Source organism: Beta vulgaris, chromosome 6, assembly GCF_026745355.1.
Source record: "Beta vulgaris subsp. vulgaris cultivar EL10 chromosome 6, EL10.2, whole genome shotgun sequence".
Lineage (NCBI taxonomy): Eukaryota > Viridiplantae > Streptophyta > Magnoliopsida > Caryophyllales > Amaranthaceae > Beta > Beta vulgaris.
In genome coordinates this window covers 55,312,999-55,335,638 of record NC_079207.1, presented here as the reverse complement: position 1 = coordinate 55,335,638, position 22,640 = coordinate 55,312,999, and the positions used below count along the sequence as shown (strand labels likewise).

The window sequence follows — 22,640 nt, the reverse complement described above, 5'->3', positions numbered from 1 at the left end:
TACCAGCACATATGCGATTATTGTCGAACTTATGTGATTTTCGTCAACAACTGAAATAAACTGAAACGAAACTTAAAATAACTGCAACATATTTTAAGTGTTATGGATTCAACCGTTGGTTGGTTTAACTGCTCAGTTAAAATTGGTTTAAACTGCAACTGAACTGAACTGAAATTGAAAATAAAAATAACCGGATTAAACTTAACTGAAAAGTTTGTTTACTGAACTGTAGCCTATAGGAAACACCAACACATTGGCTGGTAAGGCTTGTATAGCATGCAAATGAAATACCCCAACATAATGCTGGGAATAAGGATCGAACCCCTGACCTAAAGGCTAAGGGGAAGCACTCTACCCACTTGAGCTAACTCCTATCCTTTCCCATAACACCCAATGAAAAGCTTGAACTAGAATATGCCGACCAACCATGCCATTTCTCATATATTCCCCAAAAATAATTCCATACCTTTTCCCTTTCCTTTTCGTTTCTTAAGCAACATAAAATAAAAAGTCCTTTAAGTTAATTAATAGAAAAACCCTCAATTCATTCCTTTTAAAATTGGAAAGAAATGACATCTCAATAATATCATCATCCGTTTGCTTTCCTTTGCTACTCCCTTATTGCGCGTCATAGACCTTACACTATCTCCGATCAATCAGCATCACATTTCACATTTCCCGATCTCTCTTTCTCTCTCCTCGCAATGCCTTTTTCTCTCTCCTCACCGCAATTTTCGCCGGCAATGCGATGACCTGAAATTCTCCATTGTTGCCGGCGAGCTCGTGGAGATCACAACTGGCTCCCGCCATTGCTCCCCGGGTTTAGGTAAACCGTTAAGAATTCTCTCTCTTTGATTCTTCGAAGCTTTAATTTCTATTGACAATCGTTGAATTACTCTTTTCTTTTTGCATTTCGGTAAGAATTTTAAACACCGAAGTTGAGGTATCTTCAGTTTGAGTCATTTCACTGTTGAATCGGATTTTTTGGCTATTACCTCAACGTAATAGTGTCAAATTAGGTCATTATTCAAAGAAGTTAACTCCGTTTGGCCCTTCAAATTGAAAGGGTCAAAATCTGGAGAAAATTCGGTTGTAGATTCGTTATTCTTTGGTGGAAAAGGGAAGTCTATTATTTTACTCTGGAAATTAGGGCTTTGCTTTTTTGAAACTTTCTCCTTGATCAGAAATTGGAATTTGATGGAGAAAAGAGATGAGTCGGATGATTACTAGTGACATTATTGAACGCTTTTGACGGGGTTTAGTGGTAGTATAAATTGGGTTATGTAAGTTGTGTAAGTAACTTGTGAAATATAAGAAAATACCTATGGAGGGGAAGATGAACAATGATAAGGATTCGAAGCGGTGTGAGGGTTGCAATCCTGTGAGGAAACCTGGGCCTGTTTCAATGGATCATGTTCTGTTGGCCCTTCAAGAAACTAAGGATGAGAGGGAGCTGAGGATTCGTAGTTTGTTCAATTTTTTTGATAAATTGAGTACGGGATTTTTGGACTATGCCCAGATTGAGTCTGGACTCACTGCGCTTCACATTCCATCCGATTACAAGTATGCTAGGGATCTTTTGCATGTTTGTGATGCTAATAAAGATGGACGAGTTGATTATGAGGAATTTCGGAGATATATGGATGATAAGGAGCTCGAATTGTATCGCATTTTTCAAACCATTGATGTGGAGCACAATGGGTGCATATTACCCGAAGAGCTCTATGATGCACTTGTCAAAGCAGGTAAACCAGTAAATTTCTCTCATCTGACAGCCTTACTGTTTGATTTATCTTGTAATGTAATTAGTGATCCTCCTGTGCTAAATTTGAAGTAGGCATTGTGCTTTAACATAAGGCATTCGAGAGACTGATGTGTAAAACTCAGTAAGAGTCTCAACTTAAATGCTTTCTTCTTTTTGACAGCGAGCATACTGGCTTTATGGTTTCATTTTTTCTTGGTCACTTGTCTGTTTTGACCTTAAGTATATTATAATTTGGCTTTCAAATAATAAAAGTAGTATCGTTTCAAATTAGATGGACTGATGGAGGATGTGGTAGTATTGAATAGAAAGAAGTTTCCCTTCAGTGAGTGTTCTAAATATTGTGAGTCCATCTTGGATAGGAATGGGAATATTATTATTAACCAAGATGTGGCTCATAAGATTTAGTGTAGGTGGTTAAAATGGGGGCAATTCAGACTTGTGAGACCGTAGTGTACCTCTATGTTTGAAAGGAACTTCATAGTACACCTGTTAGACCAACTTTCATATGTGTGTGTTGGGCTTTTAGAAAAAGCTTATACTAGGAAGATGGGTAGCACACATCTTCACGTTAAGACGGATGCGTAGGAACACATTAAGAAACACAATTAGAATTGAGGATATTTAAATGAGAGTTGAAGTTGATATGGAGGATAAGATCAAAGAGAACAGATTACTGTAGTTTGGGCATGTGAAATGACGTCTAAAGGATGCATTCGTTAGGCTAGTGGAGGTTGGGAGTTCACACGATATTTTAGAAGAACTTAGGGGAGGTCAAGGATGACTTAAATGGAGAACTTTAGAAAGGATAAGAAGAAATTAGGTTTGCGAAGATCCATGTGAACGACCACCAGAGATACAATAATAAGTCATGCAACGATGCCATTTCATTGAGAATTGGAAATTAAGGCTGTGAGATTGAAAGATTGTTGTATTACTTGTAACTTTGGGAGTGTGGTGTAAGATTTGCGCATGAGGTATGGTGCTTGATGCCGATATGTTCTTCCATTAGATATATGTTTTGTTATTTTCTAAAGAATTTGTATTGCCCGTCATCCACATCGATTGATGACCACAATATCTACACTCTTGGTCTGAATTTTGGATGAGCCTCATTTAATTGTTAACATGCTTGGAGTCAAAATATTGTCTAACGATGCGTAACATAAAAATTACAAATATCTCAAGAAATCCATTGCCAAGTTGCGTACTCCTAGCGACAGAGATCATCATCCCCGTTTTGGTTCTCTTTTAATCTTTTTCCATTGTGTTGATGTTCATTTTGAATCAGCTACGTGGAATTCTTCTGTGCTTAGGTTTAGAATTCTTGAATGTCTGACAATTGCTAACTTATAAATAAAATTATCAGCGACTCTTCTGAAACTTATCGCCGAGTTGGGAGGTTTTTGCAACCAGGCTCATTTTTTATTTAGTTTTTTTTTCATATTTTCTTGGTCTGGTTAAAATCATGGACTCTTTTGGTCTTTGTTAGAAATACGAGATGTCCAAGGTGTGCGAATTTTTTTGTATAGTCTAGTCTAGCTAGCCTTATTTTACATGGCTTTATCCAACAACAGTTAATGTGGGTGCGCTGCACTAATCTGATCTACCAATGTGGATATGCTAATGCTGTAAGTATTTGATATGGGCTAATTTCCTAATATCCAACATGTCATGGATCAAAATTTAGGACAAGGAGTTTTTGCCCAGAAACAACTGTGCACCGGATAGGAGTCGTCATGCTCGCATACTTTTCCAATAACTACTTTTCCATTTTGACCTATGAACACACAGAGCATTCTTTTAGTTTGAACATTAGCAATGATATCACTCAACATCATGTTAAGTGTAGCTACAATTTCAAGAAGATTTCATCAATTTGATTTGAAATAAAAAGGGATATTGAGAATTCAAGTAGCTATCTGAAGAGTTACTGTCGAAGTATCCTGAAGAAAAGGAACAACTTTGAGTTTTGGGGGGGGGGGGGTTGAGAGAGTGGAATTCCTCACCTCTCATTTAAATTTGTGCATGAGACTTTCATCACTTTTGGCTCCTTAGTGATGAAATAAAGAAGTATGTTGTTTACCTGAAACATATCCCGGATTTTAGAAGACTTTTGCATATGACTTTAATGTTAATCTGTTCGCCAACACAATCCTATGAAGTTTTAGGCTAGACTGTTTGCTACTGTTATTACACATTCTTATTTTTAGCCGATTTGTAATAGCATAGCTTTCTCTTTGTTACTTGTTGCTCTCTTTTTATATTATATCTACCAATTTGTGGTTCAAGATAATGAGTGGTCTTAATAAAGTTGAAGTGTTGGGTATCTCATGCCAATGTTGAAGTGTTCACTAGTGGAAAAAACCCCATTTGATGCGGTCAAAATTAGCCTTTCAGATGCGGTTTTGGTCCGCATCAGATGGGGACGCATCAGATGGGGGCGCATCAGGTCACTAAGCATTTCTGATGCGGTCCAAAACCGCATTAGAAAACAATAATTTGATGCGGTTTTAGCATGACCGCATCAGATTTTGGGTCATGAAATTTAAAAAAAATACAGGAGCAAATCCAACAAAGCAGCACCATAGCTTGTGTACGCCATTTTGTACATATATACATATAAAATAAAACCAAAATGTGTATATATACAATAATAATACATACAAAAATTATATAAATTACATAAACTAAATCTAACTAAATAACAATACATATGAAAATGAACGAGAATAAAAAAAAAAACTAAATCTAACTAAATAACCTAAATTACATAAACTAAGCGAAAATTACAAAAAAAAAAACGAACTAGATCTAACTAAAAATATAAATTACAGAAAATATGTGAATATACAAAAATAACAAATTAACATATATACATAATTAACAAAATAAAGCGAAAAAGCAAAAATTAAGAATGAAAAAGCGAAAATTAATAGCGAAAATAAAGAGCCAAAAATTATAAGAAAATGGAAGCCAAAAAAATCAACACGAAAATGGCAGCCCAAAAAACCAAAATAAAACCTACATCCAAAATCAGATCCAAAAACTGAATCCCAAATAAAACAAAAAATCTGGTAAAAAAAAAAAAAACGAAAAAACGGAAGGAAAAAAAACAACTTCTTGTGTACATATCTTCGATTCTTCGTCTCTTCATTTCGTCATTCCCCATTTTCGCCTATAGTTTCTTCGTTCTTCATTTTCTTCGTTCTCCGTTCTTCAATTTCTTCGTTCTTTAATTTCTTCGTTTTTGGTTTCATTGTTTCTTCGATTTTGTTTCTATTTCGTTCTTCATTTTCGTCTCATCGTTTCTCCGTTCTTGCATGATAGTAGAGAGGAGAGAGGAGACGGTTGTGTGAGGGAGCAGTAGAGAGGAGAGAGAGGGGAGAGGAGGGAGATTAGGGTTATGAGGGAGGAGAGAGAGTTTGAGGGTTAGGAGTGAGGAGGGGAGTGATGGACCACGGGTTATTTTATGTTTGAGCGAAAAAAATAACTAGGCCAAATTCAACGTACTGGGCCAAGAGGAGTGTCGGGCCAAATAGAGCGAAAAAAGTAACAAAAATTTGATGCGGTCCATAAACCGCATCAGATTTAAACAAAACCGCATCGGTTTTTTTAATCTGATGCGGACAACTGTGGACCGCATCAGATTGTAATTCTAACTTTTTCCACCCATTTTTAATGTTGATTTTTGGATGCGGTTTTACAAAAACTGCATCTGATACTAAGTGACATATAAGGTTTTTTCCACTACTGGTTGTATGTCTAACACAAGTACTTTAGATAAAATGAAGAGTCGAGGCAACATGGGTCTTGTTACATTCATGTTGCATTGATTGCTAGATAATCTAGAATGCCCTGAAGGGAGATTAAGGCAGAGCTTGGATGACTCAGGCATAGAAATGGCTTTTTTTTAGTTCTAAGGTTATTTTGTAAACTCGAGACTTTAAAAGTTTCTGTGAAAGGCTCAAATTTTTTTCTTAACTTAAATTTAAATTTTTTAAATGTTTTTAGGGATTTACGTTGGGGGTATTGTGTTGATGAGCTGACTGTTTATGATGAAAATATCAAGTGCCAAGTAATTAGAGTTGTCTGATTAAGGAGAGGAGCAATATTGTTTTCCTGAAGATGTAGATCAATTGTGGTATTGTACTTCGAGTTGGTTTTAGGATCACTCTGATATTTTGAGATGGTGCTGTTATAGTTAAGTATGCAAAATTCAGTTAGGTGGGTTGCGTTTGAAGAATGCATGTCTAGCGGTAACGGTTTAGTTGTGCAGCACCCATATGATGTGAAATGGATGTAGAGATATCTAGATTTTGCATCTGTTGTTTTCTTTGAACTTTACACTGTGGAGCATAGATCCAGTTTAATGGATACAAGATTCCTTACACTTTGATAAAGCTTTGGCTGGGAATCTCGTTTATTCTCTAATGTGAGCTGCACAAAGAGAAGGACTTGGAGATACAAGGTGGGGGGAGCTGGCTGTTCACTAACGGCATTTTTTTTTCCTTTCCCTTTTCTCCCTCTTTAGCTTTCCTCTACTCCTCAAATTATCGTGATATGTATTCTTCATTATGTGTTAGGGCCTGCTTGGATTGAGAGTATCAGAGTAATGCATTGAGGGGGGGTACCATAAATCAAACTAAGGAAGATAGAGTGGTTAGAGGTGATGATGAAGGGGATGAAATGGTGGTATAGAGGATAAGTTGGTTTTGGTCAGAAGTAGAGCGAAGGAAGGCGGAAATTGTTACCCTCATCGTGGGGGTAACAGTTACCTGCCAGCCCCTAATGGTTTCTTCCTCTCTCCCTTCTCATCACAACACCACTACATCTTCCCCCCTTGGAACCATCTCAACTCCCTTCATTTTCTCTTTATTAAGGTGATTTCATTTTTATTACTTTCCTAATCCATTCCCCCCAATCCAAGCATGTCCGTAATGTGTCCTTATTTTCTCATAATATTAGCTGTAAATTAGGTCTTGATTTACAAGTGCTGTGAAGTAACATTTTTGCCTGGACTTTGCACTGTGCTATAAGCATATCTCCCCCATATACAATAAGTTAATCAATGGATCACTGACTTATGGTAATATAGTCTATGGAACAAGTTATGTTGCTATGCAAACTAAAGACACTATAAATGGATAATTGTGGTGTTTCTGGGTTATACTAGAAGTATAAATGGATTGATTATGGATTATTGAGATGGGTCTGAGCTTGAGCATGGCTTATCCAACCCAATAGAAGGAATTTAAGTACATTAGAATGGTTAAAAATGTAAAGTTAGTGTTAGAAATGTATTGCAGTGTTGGAATAAGTAATTGCAGAGATTTTTTGTGCTTTTAGAGGTTTGTTCTTGTGGTAGCATGTTAGTAACCTAGTATGTTTATAGTGTGTAGCTGATAATTCAGGTGAAAGTTGGTATTTGTGGTCATGGTATTTACTGCTTCCTTGGTTGTTCTACATCATTGTTTGTGCATTTGATTGCTTGCTTTATGTTACTTGCGTTTGTTTGGTGTTCATCCTATAAGCCACAGCAGTCTTTCTTATGTAGGGATTGAGATTAATGACGAGGAACTTGCTCTTTTTGTTGAGCGTGTGGATAAGGATAATAATGGTGTCATAACCTTTGAAGAATGGAGGGACTTCCTTCTCCTTTATCCGCATGAAGTAACTATTGCGAATATCTACCATTACTGGGAGAGGGTCTGCCTTGTTGATATTGGTGAACAGACTGTTATACCAGAAGGTGTCAGTAGGCATCTTCACGCTGGCAGATATCTAATTGCAGGGGGTATCGCAGGTGCTGCATCTCGTACTGCAACTGCTCCTTTGGATCGTTTAAAAGTGCTTTTGCAAGTTCAGACGAAGGATGCTTGCATTATGCCGGCAGTAAGTAAAATATGGAAAGAAGGAAAAGTTTTTGCCTTCTTCCGGGGCAACGGATTAAATGTTGTGAAGGTGGCACCTGAAAGCGCTATTAGATTTTACACGTATGAATTGCTTAAGGGAGTCATAATGGATGCCAGAGGAGGAGAGAAAGCTGATATTGGTGGTATGGGTCGCCTTGTTGCTGGTGGCTTAGCAGGCGCTATTGCGCAGACTGCAATCTATCCGATTGATCTTGTGAAGACGCGGTTGCAAACACATGAATGTGTGGGTGGAAAAGTCCCTGGACTAGGTACGTTGACAAAGAATATATGGGTCAAAGAAGGATCACGAGCTTTCTACAAGGGTCTTTTCCCATCCCTTCTTGGAATCATTCCTTATGCGGGCATAGATCTTGCTGCTTATGAAACACTGAAGGATATGGCTAAGCTACATATACTCCAAGATAGTGGTAAGCTGTTATTTCTAAATGTGCGGGCTTTCTTTTACTGCTTAAGGAAGCAACTTATTCTGACAGTTAATGTTTCATACTGAACTTTTGTATAAATTGTAGAACCTGGACCTCTTGTGCAATTGGGTTGCGGAACCATATCTGGTGCTGTTGGAGCAACTTGTGTTTATCCATTGCAGGTTGTCAGAACAAGGTCGGTAATCTGTTGCTGAACTTTGTCAATGTTTGAATTAGATATTGTCAGTTCATTTCGATATAAATATACTTGAGACGTGGGTAGGGGGTGACAACCAAAGAGGCCTGATGAAGGCAAACATAAATAGAGGATTGAGCCCTCACATCATCTCCTTTTCGCCCTTTTTCCTTCTGATGATTTCATGTTCACGAATATGCTCTGTTTTTTTAGTATTAATAATCTACTAGGGATGTCATATATCCGCCCTTTCTATGATGACTCCAAATAACTGTTCTCTTGTTTTCAGAATGCAAGCTAGTCAGTCAAAAGCAAGGATGTCTGAAGTTTTCTGGACAACTTATCAAAAGGAAAGATTAAGGGGATTTTACAAAGGACTGTTTCCAAACCTTCTAAAAGTGATTCCATCGGCAAGTATTACTTATCTGGTTTATGAGGCCATGAAAAAGCGTCTGGAATTGGAATAAGATATAACATCGCATAATGTTCTCCCTTAACATAGCCAGCTATATATGCTATGGAATTGGCGATATTGGTGCTTCAATACATGGATGATAAAGAATAATGGTGTTCTTATTGAGTAGATAAATGATTGTTTTGATTATATACATACCACCCCAAAGTCCCTGCTTGTTTTCGTAGTAAAATTGTGTATTAGTAATTTGAATTTTCCTGTGTTCAATCAATGTGTCATCATGATCGTTGTATGATCAGCAGCATAATAGAAACAGCTGATTACCAATTTTGTAGTGACTGGAGGAAGTTTGTTTTCATAAGAACGGCCAGTACATTTTCTTCAAAACTTCATGTTGTACTCTTACGGCCCGTTTGGTAGAGGTTAATAAATGGTGATAATGGGAATGAATTTTAAGTGTAATGTTACGAGGTAAGTACTCTTAAAATCTTCACGGTGAGACAATTTAACCCCAAGTCTTTGTGCTTTTTCTCCATAGGGACAACTTCACCCCTAGGCATGTGTTTCTTCTTCAAGTGGAAGCAATTTTTATTATCATTCATTACCATCTATGTGGTATTGGATGGAAATAAAAATTTAAGAAGAAAAATACACTTTAAGATAAATTAATATATGGGAAATGATTTTCTTCACAGATTTATATACAAATTCATTTTTGTTACCATTATTTTTAACCAACTACTATCAAACAAGTTGTTAGTGGTATCCTTATCGGCATCTTTCTTGATCCAAAAATGCTGAGTACAAACCAACCTCCATATTACTGACGTCGTCATTTTTTGCCTCGAGAGTCGAGAGAAGTCAAGCTAGGAGGGCTTTATCTCTATTATATAAGGCAACACATGGGGGACACAAAAAATAGAAAAAGGAAAAAAAAATAGAGGATAACTAATTGTTTCATTTGAATGAGAGGGGGAGTAGGACATTTAAATTGAACATTAGTTTTTTGAAAAAATAAGATCTAAAGACAATTTTTCTACCCAAATAATTCTATTTTCTACTTAATTTGTTATCACACGTTATTGCACGCATTGCGTGTATGTAAGACTAGTTAATATAAAAAGGAAACTCACGCTCATCAATTTCATAACTTCATTGCTCAGCTTCTTAAATTTGACTAGTATTTTGACTCGTACGATACCTCGACTTAGTTATAATTATCAAACATATTACTATTTACAAATTCTATATGTTAGCTTTTCATAATTTTAGTGTACTGCGAAATTGTAAAATGTGCATTATCGCATGATAATTTGTTCATCAAGAAAAAACTCTGAGGAATTCGGAATAAAAATAACAATTTCAATAAAATTGTGGTAAGACAATGTTATTACCTTGGTAAAACTGTTGCAGATCAACAACTTGTTTTTTTATGTTTTTACAGTTACATATAATTGTAAAACTTTATTATGTTTTACTTTTGACGGTTTTTTCACCATATGTCCCAAACAATTCTTTTTGCACCATATACCCTTGCAAGTTTCAAAATTCACCATATACTATCACTTTTCACAAAATCTACAAAATGCCCTTAATGACTAAAGGATGTTAGCTCCGTTAGTCATTAAGCCTAATTTTGTTACTAACCTTTCCCTCTATGACCCATTTTTTCTCTCCTATCTAGTCTTCTACTTTCCCCAACCACTACCCCAATCCAACATCTACCCCTCAAACCGCAACCCCAACATCCACCACCGAGCCACCAATGTCATCTACTGATCAACCACCACCCACCCACCGAACTCTCCTTATTAGCACCACCACTATCTCTTTCATCAGTACTATTCTACCCATTGAAACCAACTATCCACCACTACAACTTACATCAACTCACCACCGCCACCACTCACATGCAACTAAGCACTAACTAACTACTGAATCTACTAACCACCGCCACCACTCACATCAACTAACCACCACCATGCATGGTCATCAATCAACGGAATCAATCACCACCGCAACCGCACCAACCAAACTCCCTAGTTTCCAACAAAACCTCGCGACATTCTCTCTTATTAATCTCTTTTCCCCAGTTTCAAGCACTAACTCCCCACCAATACCACCAAAACAACAATAAAACGCGGTGGGTAATGGGCGTGTTTCTTGACCCAGAATCAACCCCATCAGTGTGTGTTTGTGTGTGTAAAGGTTTAAGTTCATATAAAAACCACCCTTATGGCGAAAACCGCTTATCTTTCCTCAATTTACGAAGATTTTTCTCATTTCAAAACATTTTTGCTCATTTTATGTTATGCTTAAGTTATGTTTTTGCTCATTTAACATGTTTATGCTCATTTCAGATTTTTTTTTTCTCATTTTATGTTTTACTCATCTAACATGTTATCTTATTATCTTTCACACCAAACAAAAAAAATCTTAATATTTTTTAAATATAAATATTTTTTATCTTCTTGTTTATCGCCAAGTAAAAAGGTAGTCAACTAAATATTTCTTGTTTATTGCCGAGTAAAAATTGAAGCACGCATCGCGTGCAAAAAATGCTACTCCCTCCGTTTCATTTTAATCTACACACTTACACTTTTCACGCATGCCAATGCAAAACTTTGAGGACATATATCTTTCATTTTGTATTTGTAAAAATTATAAAAAGTATTTATTAATAAAATACATACTAAGACGAATCAAACAAGATCCCACATGACTATACTTTTATTCACGTATAAATCACAAATGAGGGTCAAAGTGCAATTTGTGAATAGTGTAAAATGTCAAAGTGTGTAGATTAAAATGAAACGGAGGGAGTAGTACTCATATAATAAAAGGTGTTCCAAATAAGGTTTTGCACCACATGGCGCGATCCATAAAGTGTTCATTTCATGTATTCCACATTCAATAAAAAAAATTAGAAAATGCATGATATAAAATTTCATCCCATGATTTCAAACTTATATATTGAAGTCTTAAGTTCTTAACCACTAAACCAAGTAATGTTTGTATTATAATTCTAAACTAGAATATTGATAAATTAAAAGATATTTTGATTTTTACCACCTTTTAAAGTTGCAATTTTCAAGATAACAACCTCATACGTTCATTTTTTTAAATAACCACCTTATATGATCTAAATCTCTTTAAATACATACCAATAATTGACAAATTTTGTCCAAGAAACCAGCCTTTAGACTGGGTTTAAACCTTATATACATTCCAGTGAATAAAGGTGGAGGTGATGGAATCGTTTTTAATCCCTTTTCGAGGATGATTTCCTTGACGGAATCTGTGAATTGGTAGGTATTTAAAGGATTTAGGTCATATAAGGTGGTTATTTAAAAAAAATGAACGCATAAGATGATTATTTTAAAAAACTTGATTAAAATTATAATTACCCAAAGCATACCTAAACCTAAAACTAATCTATACAAAATATTAAAAGGTGTGCATAAGCAAGAAATTGTGCCACGTGGCGCTCTCCTTAGGGAGTTTTAATTCATGTAATGCATGTACAATAAAAAAATTTAGAAATTGCGTAGTATAGGGTTTGATCCTGAGACCTCAAGTACATATACTAAAGTCTTAACCACTAGACTAAATTGTATTTAGTGTTATTATTATAAAATATTATATTAATAAATAAAAAAATTTCTTACCCCGGGCATAGCCCGGGCCTAATAACTAGTTTTGATGATGACAAAGAAACAAAGATGCAAACTAAGTAGTGAACTAATGAGTTATTTAAGTGTATGATTTTTAAGTTTCAATGAAAGGAACTAGGAGAATACGAAGTCAAGGAAGAAGTCAAGAGAGGAGTTCAAAGGCTAAGTAAAGAAGTTTCTATAAGTTGATACTGGAGCAAGCATTGGATCAAGAAGAATAAAAGCAAGGCGTTTTATTTTCTAGTTCCATTGTAAAGGAACAAAGTAAGGATGGTAAGGAACATTGGCAGTTTTATTTGAGAATGAGAGTTTGTTCCTTTCTAAGGAACAAACTAAGTGGCACTAAACGAATCTGTTAAAGGAACTTGATTTATAAAAGGAACTAGACTTAGGCGTGCAGTAGTATAACGGTACAATTATGTAATTGAGTAAGTCATGCCTAAATAATAGGAAATCAGTTTTACCTAAGTGATAAATCAGTTTTAATAGAAAATCTTTTAGAAGAAAAGATTTTGTTTTTCGAAAAAGATAAGAAAAATATTTACCGGTTTTTATGAAAAGTTTATTTAAAAGATAATATTTTCTTAAAGATTAAAATTCATTTTAATAATAAAACTGTTTTGATATTTAAACTGTTTTCGGATAAAGCTCAAGAAACTCCTAATTTTTAGGAGTTGTGGCTAAAACATATCTACATTCAAAAAGAGATCATGGGATCATGGGACATGATAAGGAACGCGTTCCTTAGGGGAAGGAACATCATGGGTTAATGGATTTAACATGAACTCGATTTTAACTCCCACGTTCTTTGTGTTTGTCACTATAAATATGGAAGTGTAAATAAGTTCCAAAGTGTGTCTGACTAAGTAATTAAGTGAATTTAACTAATTAAGTGTCAGTGCCTTCATTCTCTCATAATAGCCATTTGTTTTTGCTTTCTTACTCTAATTCCACTAAGCTTATTTGATCAATTGTATTTTGGTTTTTGGGGTAAGGGAACTTTGAGTGAAGTTCTGTAAGAGAGAAGCTTTGAGTAAAGCTTGTAAGAGTGAGAAAACTTTGAGTGAAGTTGAGAGGAACTACTGTTAAGGGAACAGTGGCTCAGGAACTTGAGTTTAGGAACTCAAGGTGTGGCTCGAGTTAGAATTAGGTTGTAACAAAGTTGTTTGGCCTAATTAGTGAAAGAGTTGAGTTTAAAATCCCTAGTGGTCGAGGTTGTTTCTTCTTGTTGGGCCCAAGAAGTTTTTCCTCGTAAAAATCCCTTGTGTTCCTCTAGCTTGTTTATTTGTTTAAGTTTAAATTTCCGCAAAAAGTTACGTTTATTTCTACACCTACAATTCACCCCCCTCTTGTAGTGTTCCTAGGGAAATAACAATTGGTATCAGAGCAGAACTCACGAAAGATAGGAAACCCTATTGAGAAAAAGATCCAAGGAACAATGAATACCACCGAGAAACTTGAGAAGGTTTACCACTCAAAGGCCTCCTATGTTCAATGGGAAGTACTACAACTACTGGAAGAACCGCATGGAGATATTCATCAAAGCTGAAATTATCAGGTATGGAGAGTCATTGAAGTTGGTGATTTCGAAGTGTCACAACTACAAATGACAAAAATGAGGTAACTCTAAAACCCCTCTCTGATTATGACAAATCTGATTTTGAAAGATGGAAGTAAATGCCATGGCTATTAAACTGTTGCATTGTGGACTTGGACCCCATGAACATAATAGGATCATGGGATGCAAATCCGCAAAGCAAATATGGGATTTACTAGAAGTAACCCATGAAGGAACTAATGAAGTCAAAAGATCCAAAATTGATTTACTTATGAATCAATATAACTGTTCTGCATGAAATCTAAGGAAAGCATTCGAGACATGTTTACTCGTTTTACTAACATTATTAATGAGTTGGCTTCTCTTGGAAAGTTTATTTCATCTGAGGAACAGGTTCGAAAGGTTCTTAGGAGTCTTCTAAGGACAGATGGATGGCCAAGGTCACTGCTCTACAAGAAACAAAAGACTTCACTAAGTTCAACTTAGAACAGCTGGCAGGGTCACTTATGACTCATGAGCTTCACCTTGATATTGAATATGGTGAAAGCTCTAAATCAAAATCAATTGCTCCACTAGTAGAATAAATGCTATTTGCTGCGGTAATATTGCTGCGGTTTTACCTATACGCAGCAATATTACACGCAAAAAGAAAAAAAAAATTAGAAAATAACAATATTGCTGCGGTTCCCGCCCAAAACCGCAGCAATATTGTTCAACGGATACATTTTGAAAAAAATGTGGGTCCTGAAAAGACTAATATTGCTGCGGTTTTGGGCGGAAAACCGCAGCAATATATTAAAAAATATTTTTAAATATATATTCTCGGTTTCCCGCCCAAAACCGCAGCAATATTGTCTTGTCTAAAAAAAAAAGACGCGGCGAGTTTGGAAACCCTAAATATAACCTATTTATAACTAAAACCGCCCATGTCGCGCCTCCCTCCCTCTTCAAATCTCGCTCCCTCTTCTATCTCCCTTATTTCTCTCAACTCCTTCGTCCTTTCATCTTCCTTTTCGCTGCACAAACTCCTCTCAACTATTCGTCCTTCGAATCTTGTACAACTTTTCTCAACTCGTTCGTCCTTCGTCGGTTGTCGAGAATCCAGACTCACCCCAAATAAGCAAATACAAAGCGACATAAAGCAGCTCCTTACACCTCGTCGTCTCGTCGTCGGTTGTCGAGAAACCAGACGTTAGACCAGCGACCGAGGTATCCGCACCAGAGGGTGTAGTTTTTGAGGAGTTTGCGACGGAGAACGGAGTGTTCGAGGGAGTTGATGTTGTCGGGAGGGGGTTGAAGACGCATCTGAGCATTGGCTAAGTGGAGTACGAGGTGTTCTCGTTGGTTGCGTATGTTGTCGGATTGGAAACCAAAGAAGAGGCCCAGCCAATCCAGATCTGTTTTGTTATTTTTTTTGGTTCCTTTTTCGTTTTTTTTTTGTTTTTTTTTCGTTTTTTAAGATTTGTATGTAGATGTTTTGTTTTAGGAATTTTTTTGATTTGTTTCGTTTGAAGTAAGGTGATGTAGGAGGATCCCAAGCGACCAAGATTGTTTTCATTATCTTTGTTTCTTTGATCTGATTGTTTTCATTATTTTTATTTTCTTTGTAAGTTGGTACAGTTATAATTTGGTGCAGTTTTTTATTTAGATTTTACTGCATAATATAATTTTCTGGTTCTTATTGTTAGTTTTATCTATTGTGAATGAGAAGTGATGTTGATTTCATTTTGAGTTTAGTTTCTGTTAAATGATATAATGCTCATTTGTGTTTGGGTTTGTTGCCGGGTTTTATTTTTCAAATCTTATGGCAAAATGAAAAAAAAAAAAAAAATTTTTTTTTTGCTTTTAGGACCCTATTGCTGCGGTTTTGGGCTAAAAACCGCAGCAATATTACTTCTCAGCCACCTTATTTTTCGCCACAAAATTCATATATTGCTGCGGTTTGGCCTAAAAAACCGCAGCAATATTGGTATATATTGCTGCGGTTTAAAACCGCAGCAATATTATTAATACCTATTGTTGCGCCCTTAATTGCTGCGTGCCCCAATCCGCAGCAATAGGGCACTTTTTAACCGCAGCAAATAGCCTTTATTCTACTAGTGCTCTCAAAGCAGATGATGAAGATGATTCGGATTCAGAAGAAGAAGAAGCAACCCTCATGGTTCGAAAATTTCGAAAGATGTATAGGAACATGAAGAATGGGAAATTCAAAGGTAAAACTAAGAAATTTTCTAACAAAGCTGCTTGTCATAAATGTGGTAGTACAGATCACTTCATCAAGGAATGTCCTCTTTGGGAAAATGACAAAACCAAAGAAAGGAACAAGGAACGCTTTGCTGAAAGGAACAAAGAATCAAAGGCACCTTTCTCTAAGGCAAATGTGCGCAAGCTATGATAGCTACTTGGGGAGATTCAGAGACGGAAGAAGAAGAGGAACAAAAACTGAAGAAAAGCAAACCTTTGCCTCATGGCAAACACTGACGAAAAAGAAGATGAAGAAAAAATTGAGGTAAGTCAACATGGTCTTGAGTCAGACTTAGATTGTAAAACTAGGCCTGAAATATATGATCTTCTTTATGATGCAATTCTTGAATGTAGAGATGAACGTGAAAAACATAAACAAACTGAACAAACCCTAAAGGTCTGCAAAGAACACATAGAATGGCTTAAAAAAATGAGAACAGATGTTGAAACAAGATTCTTTGATTTATTTGATAAAAACTTAAAAATCAAAGAATGTTATGAAAGTTTGAAAAATGAAAATTATCTAATTAATTTAGAGATTTCACACTTGAAGGAGTTTGTCCCTGTTCCGAGTTCCTTTGATATAAGATCAACTCCTTTGAAAGGATACAGATCTGAGATTGAAAATTTGAATAAAGAGAAAAATGTTTTAAAGGAACAGATCGATCTGTAGTCTTAAAAAGGAACTGGTTGTCGCAAGGAACAGAGGCAAAATTATGGCGGTTCCTAAGTGGATTGAGAAACCACGACCAAAAGGAAAGAAGGTCTTGGTTTTGAAAACTACAAGAAAAGGAACAAGACAAAGAAATATGTTGATCTACCTAGTGATAAATTTTGTATGTAGTGGAAAGGTAGGTCATTACATAAATCAATGTCAACTAAAATCTGAGATGATTGGCAAGAATGTGAAATAAGTAAGAAAAAATGGGTTGTCAAAACAAATGTCCAATCAAGAACAGGAACCCACGAAAGATGGGGTTCCTACAACTAACAACTAGTTGATTTTTGCAGGTTGGAGTGAGGGGGAACAACACATGGTATCTCGATAGTGGTTGTTCTAAGCACATGACAGGAGACAAAACTAAGTTTCTCTCACTCACAACCTATGAAGGTGGTAGTGTAACATTTGGTGACAATAAGAAAGGTAACATAGTTACCATGGGTAAGGTTGGTAAGTCACCACTACACTCCATTGAAAATGTATTTTTAGTTGAAGGTCTAAAACATAATTTATTGAGTATTTCTCAATTCTGTGACAAGGGAAATACTGTAAAATTTGATAAAGAAAAATGCTTGATCATCAACATTAAAACTAAGAAGGTTATCTTGGAAGGAAAAGGAAAGGGAACACATACATTGTGGATCTTGACCTTGTTCCTCAAATCAATTTAACTTGTCTTAGTGTTATTGAAGATGATTCACTTCTTTGGCACAAGCGTCTAGGACATGCTAGCTTTTCATTACTTGAGAAACTTAGATCAAAAGATCTTGTTTTAGGATTACCATCCATAAAATTTCATATTGATCAATTTTGTGATGCATGTGCACGAGGTAAGCAAGTAAGATCCTCTTTCAAATCTAAAACGATTGTAAGTACCACTAAACCATTAGAATTAATTCATATGGACTTATGTGGACCTATGAGAATTCAAAGTAGAAGTGGAAAGAGGTATGTACTTGTTATTGTAGATGACTACTTGATAAGTCGGTTTTTAGTTGCATATAGGTAGGTATTAAGTCTCATTTTCATGAAGATTTTAGTGCATATTAGGTCTAATTGTATGATTTGGGCACTCTTCTGAACTATTGTGTTATTTCGAGACACTTTCGGGTTTTTCATGTGATTTTCAGGTTATTGAGGCCGATTGTGACTAGGAAGAGCTCATATGGTTCGTAGATGGTATAGATGGCGGTTTCCGGATGCAAGAAGATGAGTTTGAGTGCTTTTGGAGTCAAAGGAATGATGATTTCAAAGATTATCCTCTTTGCGGGACCAAGCAGAAGTCCGCTTGCCCACGCTCCAAGGTGCACGCCCAAGCAAGATCTCGCTTGCCCACGCACCAAGGCGCACGCCCAAGCGAGATCTCGCTTGCCCGTGCAGAAGCGTAACAAAATCGACCAAAAGCTTCTGTTTTGCACGCACGCCCAAGCAACTTTCTGCTTGCCCGTGCATGTTGATGCATGCCCGTGCATAATGTCGCTCGACCGTGCGTGCTGCTGCTCGGTTTGATCCGCGACTTTTAATTATTTTTTTTCTTAGTTTATGTAAACGATATATTAGGTTTTAAAAACATACTTTTGGGTACTTTTTCATTATTAGAGAATATAGTATTACTTTGTAGAGAGCTTTTGAGAGAGAACTCCATTATTGAACCTTGAATTCTACAAGTTTGATTCCTTCAAGTAAAGAATAAGTTTTTCTAATCTCTTCTTTTCCTTTATTATTATTATGTCTTTCAATTTATTTATTATTTGTTTTGCTATTTCAATTATGTGTGAGTAGTCTATCAATCTAGGGTTAAGTTAAACCCTAGCAATGATTTAATACATGAATTTCTCCATTAATCCCATGTTTATGTGATCAATTATTCTTGTTTGATTGGATTGTTCTTATGCTCATTATCATACTAGGGATAGATGATTTTGATTTGACTCCATATATCTTGTTTTCAATGGGAATTGAATCTAGATGGTTTTGTTGATTCAATCAATGGTATGAATATCTCTATGGGAATAGTTAGATAGGATTGCTAGGAATTTAATTGTAATGCTATGCTTAATGTCTCTTTCTTGCATGATTCCATGGGAGTAGGTTTGATTGCTTGTTTAGAGTAGCCATTGGTACTCGGGAGTCTTTGGTAGTTATAGGGTGCATTACTCCTCTTGAACCGTTGATTATGTTTATTTGGGATGGAAATTATTCATGTATTGGTCATGCTAGTGGTGATGTTTAATTCTAGATGTTTTAATTAATTGATATACCTTGTGTGTTTCTTGTAATTGTCATAGTTTAACATTAGTCTTAGTTCAACATACTTTCCATCATCGTTTGTCACTTGTTTAGTTAGATTGAGTCAAGATATTAGATACCTAGTGTTTGATACTGTTTGTCCCTGTGGATTCGACCCTGACTTGCCCTGCTACATAGTTAGGAGGTTAGGAATTTACTTTTGATAGGTGCGCGACACGTCTACCACTACTCTAGGTATACTTGGGTTATTTTTCTCACTAGTAAAGATGAGACTTATGATGAGTTCCTTGTCTTTGCTAAAAGAGTTCAACACTTGAGTGGTCATAAAATAATGCACATTAGATCAGATCATGGCAAAGAATTCGAAATTATAAATTTGATGACTTAAGCAGAGATAATGGCCTAGATCATAATTTTTCTGCCCCTAGAACACCACAACAAAATGGTGTTGTAGAAAGGAAAAATAGAACTTTGGAGGAAATGTCTAGAACCATGTTAATTGCTAGTGAACTTCCAAGGAACTTTTGGGCTGAAGCTGTTAATACTGCTTGTCACATAATTAATCGTGCCATGATGAGACCTATCATTAATAAAACTCCTTATGAACTTTATTTTGGAAAGAAACCAAATATCACCTATTTTAGAACATTTGGTGCAAATGTTATGTGCATAATAATGGAAAAGATAATCTTGGAAAATTTGATGCAAGGAGTGATGAAGCAAATTTTTAGGATACTCTCACATAGTAAAGCTTATAGAGTATATAACAAGAGAACTATGTGTGTTGAAGAAAGATTCAGTAATCTTTGATGAATCTGACAAATAAATCCAAGCATACAGGTTGATGACTATGAGATGGGTTACAACCAAGTGAAAAAGCAGATTCACAAGAAGAAGAAGAAGTGAAAGAGGAAAGGAACGAGGAATTGAAAAATACATCGATAAATTCCTGTTCCTCAAGGAGGAGAAGATGTTCCTGTTCCTCAAAATGAAGGAACTGAGTCCACCGAGGCTAACAGAGGAACAACTGACAGAGTTCCTCATCTACTCAAGGAACTCATGAGGAACAACATGTTCCTATAAGAGAGTTTCAACCAAAACCTTGGAGAACAACAAAAGTCACATCCATGAACTCATAATCAGCGACATATCCAAAGGTACGCAAACTAGATCTCAGTTAAGGAACTTTTGTGCATTTCATGCGTTCCTATCAATGATGGAACCAAGAAATCATGAAGAAGCCTTAACTGACTCTGATTGGATTACTGCAATGCAAGCTGAATTAAATGAGTTTGAAAGAAACAAGGTATGGCATCTAGTTCCCCATCTAAACAACAAAAAGTAATTGGCTTAAAATGGGTGTTTAGAAACAAACTAGATGAATATGGAACCATTGTAGAAACAAAGCTAGACTTGTAGTAAAAGGTTATAATCAACAAGAAGGAATAGATTATGAAGAAACCTTTGCTCCTGTAGCTAGATTAGAAGCCATTAGAATTTTAATTGCATTTGCTGCTTACATGGGATTTAAACTATATCAAATGGATGTTAAGTGTGCATTTTAAATGGCTATCTAAAGAAGATGTATATGTTGAACAACCCCCGGCTTTGAAAAAATAATCTCCCAAATCATGTCTACAAGCTTGATAAAGCTCTTTATGGGTTAAAACAAGCACCTAGATCATGGTATGAGAGATTATCAAAGTTCCTTTTAGAAAACAATTTTAAAAGAGGAAAGGTTGATAAAACCTTGTTCCTAAAATCTAAAGGAACTGACATTTTGCTTGTTCAAATATATGTTGATGACATCATATTCGGAGCTACTAATGAAACATTGTGCAAAGAATTCTCAAGTCTCATGAGTAATGAATTTGAAATGAGTATGATGGGTGAGTTAAATTTCTTTCTTGGACTACAAATCAAACAAACTGAAAAGGGAATAATTGTTCACCAACAAAAATACATAAAGGAACTATTAAATATGGCCTCGAAAATTCAAAGATAAATCACACTCCTATGGGAACTTCAACTAGATTAGATGAAGACTCCATAGGAACAAGTGTTGATCAAACAAAATATAGAGGAATGATTGGTTCACTTTTGTATCTAACTGCTAGTCGTCCAGACATAGCTTTCAGTGTTGGTTTGTGTGCTAGATTTCAAGCAAATCCAAAGAGTCTCACCTACTGCGTGAAGAGAATTCTTAGATATCTTAAAGGAACAGATGATCTTGGACTCTACTATCCAAGAAGTGATACATTGAGCTAAAAGGATATGCAGATGCAGATTATGCTGGAGATCTTGTAAATAGGAAAAGCACCTCAGGTATGGCACAATTCCTTAGTCATAGTTTAGTTTCTTGGAGTACCAAGAAACAAAACACAGTTGCTTTATCCACTGCTGAAGCAGAATATGTAGCAGCTGCTGCATGTTGCTCTCAAATGCTTTGGATAAAACAACAACTTAGTGACTATGGAATAAACTTTGATTGTGTTCCTATTTATTGTGATAATACAAGTGCTATAAGTATTTCTAAAGATCCAGTGCATCATTCAGAGTTAAACATATACATATCAGACATCACTTTTAAGAGAAAATGTTGAAAAAGGTTTGATTAAACTTGAGTTTTGTCAAACTGAGAATCAGATTGCTGATATACTAACTAAGCCTTTGCAAAGAGATAGATATGAAAAATTAAGGCTTGAGTTAGGTTTAATAAAAATTAAGTGATTGTTCCTATGTCATTCCCCCATGTTTGAATCAATTTGAGTGACTTTGTGTGCTAAAAATAATTGTGTTTAATTGCCTAAGACCATTGCAAATTGGAATGTTGCAAAACATAAACATGAATTCAAAGAATTAAACAACTCACAAATGTCACATAATACTCCCCTTACTGTTCCTAAGGTAAGAAACATGCATGATATGAAGGAACATTGATATGTAGCATTAGTTGTTCCTATAGCACAAGTTCCTTAGCATTTATTTTCTTTCAAAAATATTAAAATTAAACTCATAAAAATTCGAAAAATCCGAAAAATCCCAAAATTATAGGAATCAGATTTAATTAAATCTTGATTCTCATTTATCTTCTTTTCGTTTTCTTTTTATTTGTTTTATTTTTTTCCCGCGTGTCAAAGACATTGTTACATGCAACTCCCTCTTTAATTCATCATTCAAGAAACCGTGTTCCTTCCAACCTTCATCTTCCCTGCCGAAAACTCTTCACACCTCTTCACACTCCATAAAAACCTCCAACTCTCTTCAAATCATGGCAAAAACCTCACGAACTCTCCTTTTCCAACATCAAAAACTACCAACTCCTCAAAATGGAAAATTCCCTTCTCCTACCAAAACCCTTGAAACGACCAAATCAAGAAACCCCATAAGGAGAACAATTAGAATCTCCAAGAAGGAGTATGCGGAAGAAGAATTAATTGGGGAAGATGATGAAGAAGAAACCCCGGAACAAACTCAGGG

At 35.7% G+C, this 22,640-nt stretch overlaps 1 protein-coding gene across 1 annotated transcript; it reads left to right on the top strand.

Annotated features, from left to right (window-relative positions):
- The first annotated feature begins 536 nt into the window (after positions 1-536).
- On the top strand, positions 537-9,175 carry LOC104908525 (calcium-dependent mitochondrial ATP-magnesium/phosphate carrier protein 3). Its single transcript, XM_010697640.4, has 4 exons — positions 537-1,745; positions 7,320-8,105; positions 8,208-8,298; positions 8,588-9,175. The coding sequence occupies exons 1-4, from the start codon at positions 1,325-1,327 to the stop codon at positions 8,763-8,765; spliced, it is 1,476 nt and encodes a 491-aa protein (XP_010695942.1). The 5' UTR covers positions 537-1,324; the 3' UTR covers positions 8,766-9,175.
- The last annotated feature ends 13,465 nt before the right edge of the window (positions 9,176-22,640 follow it).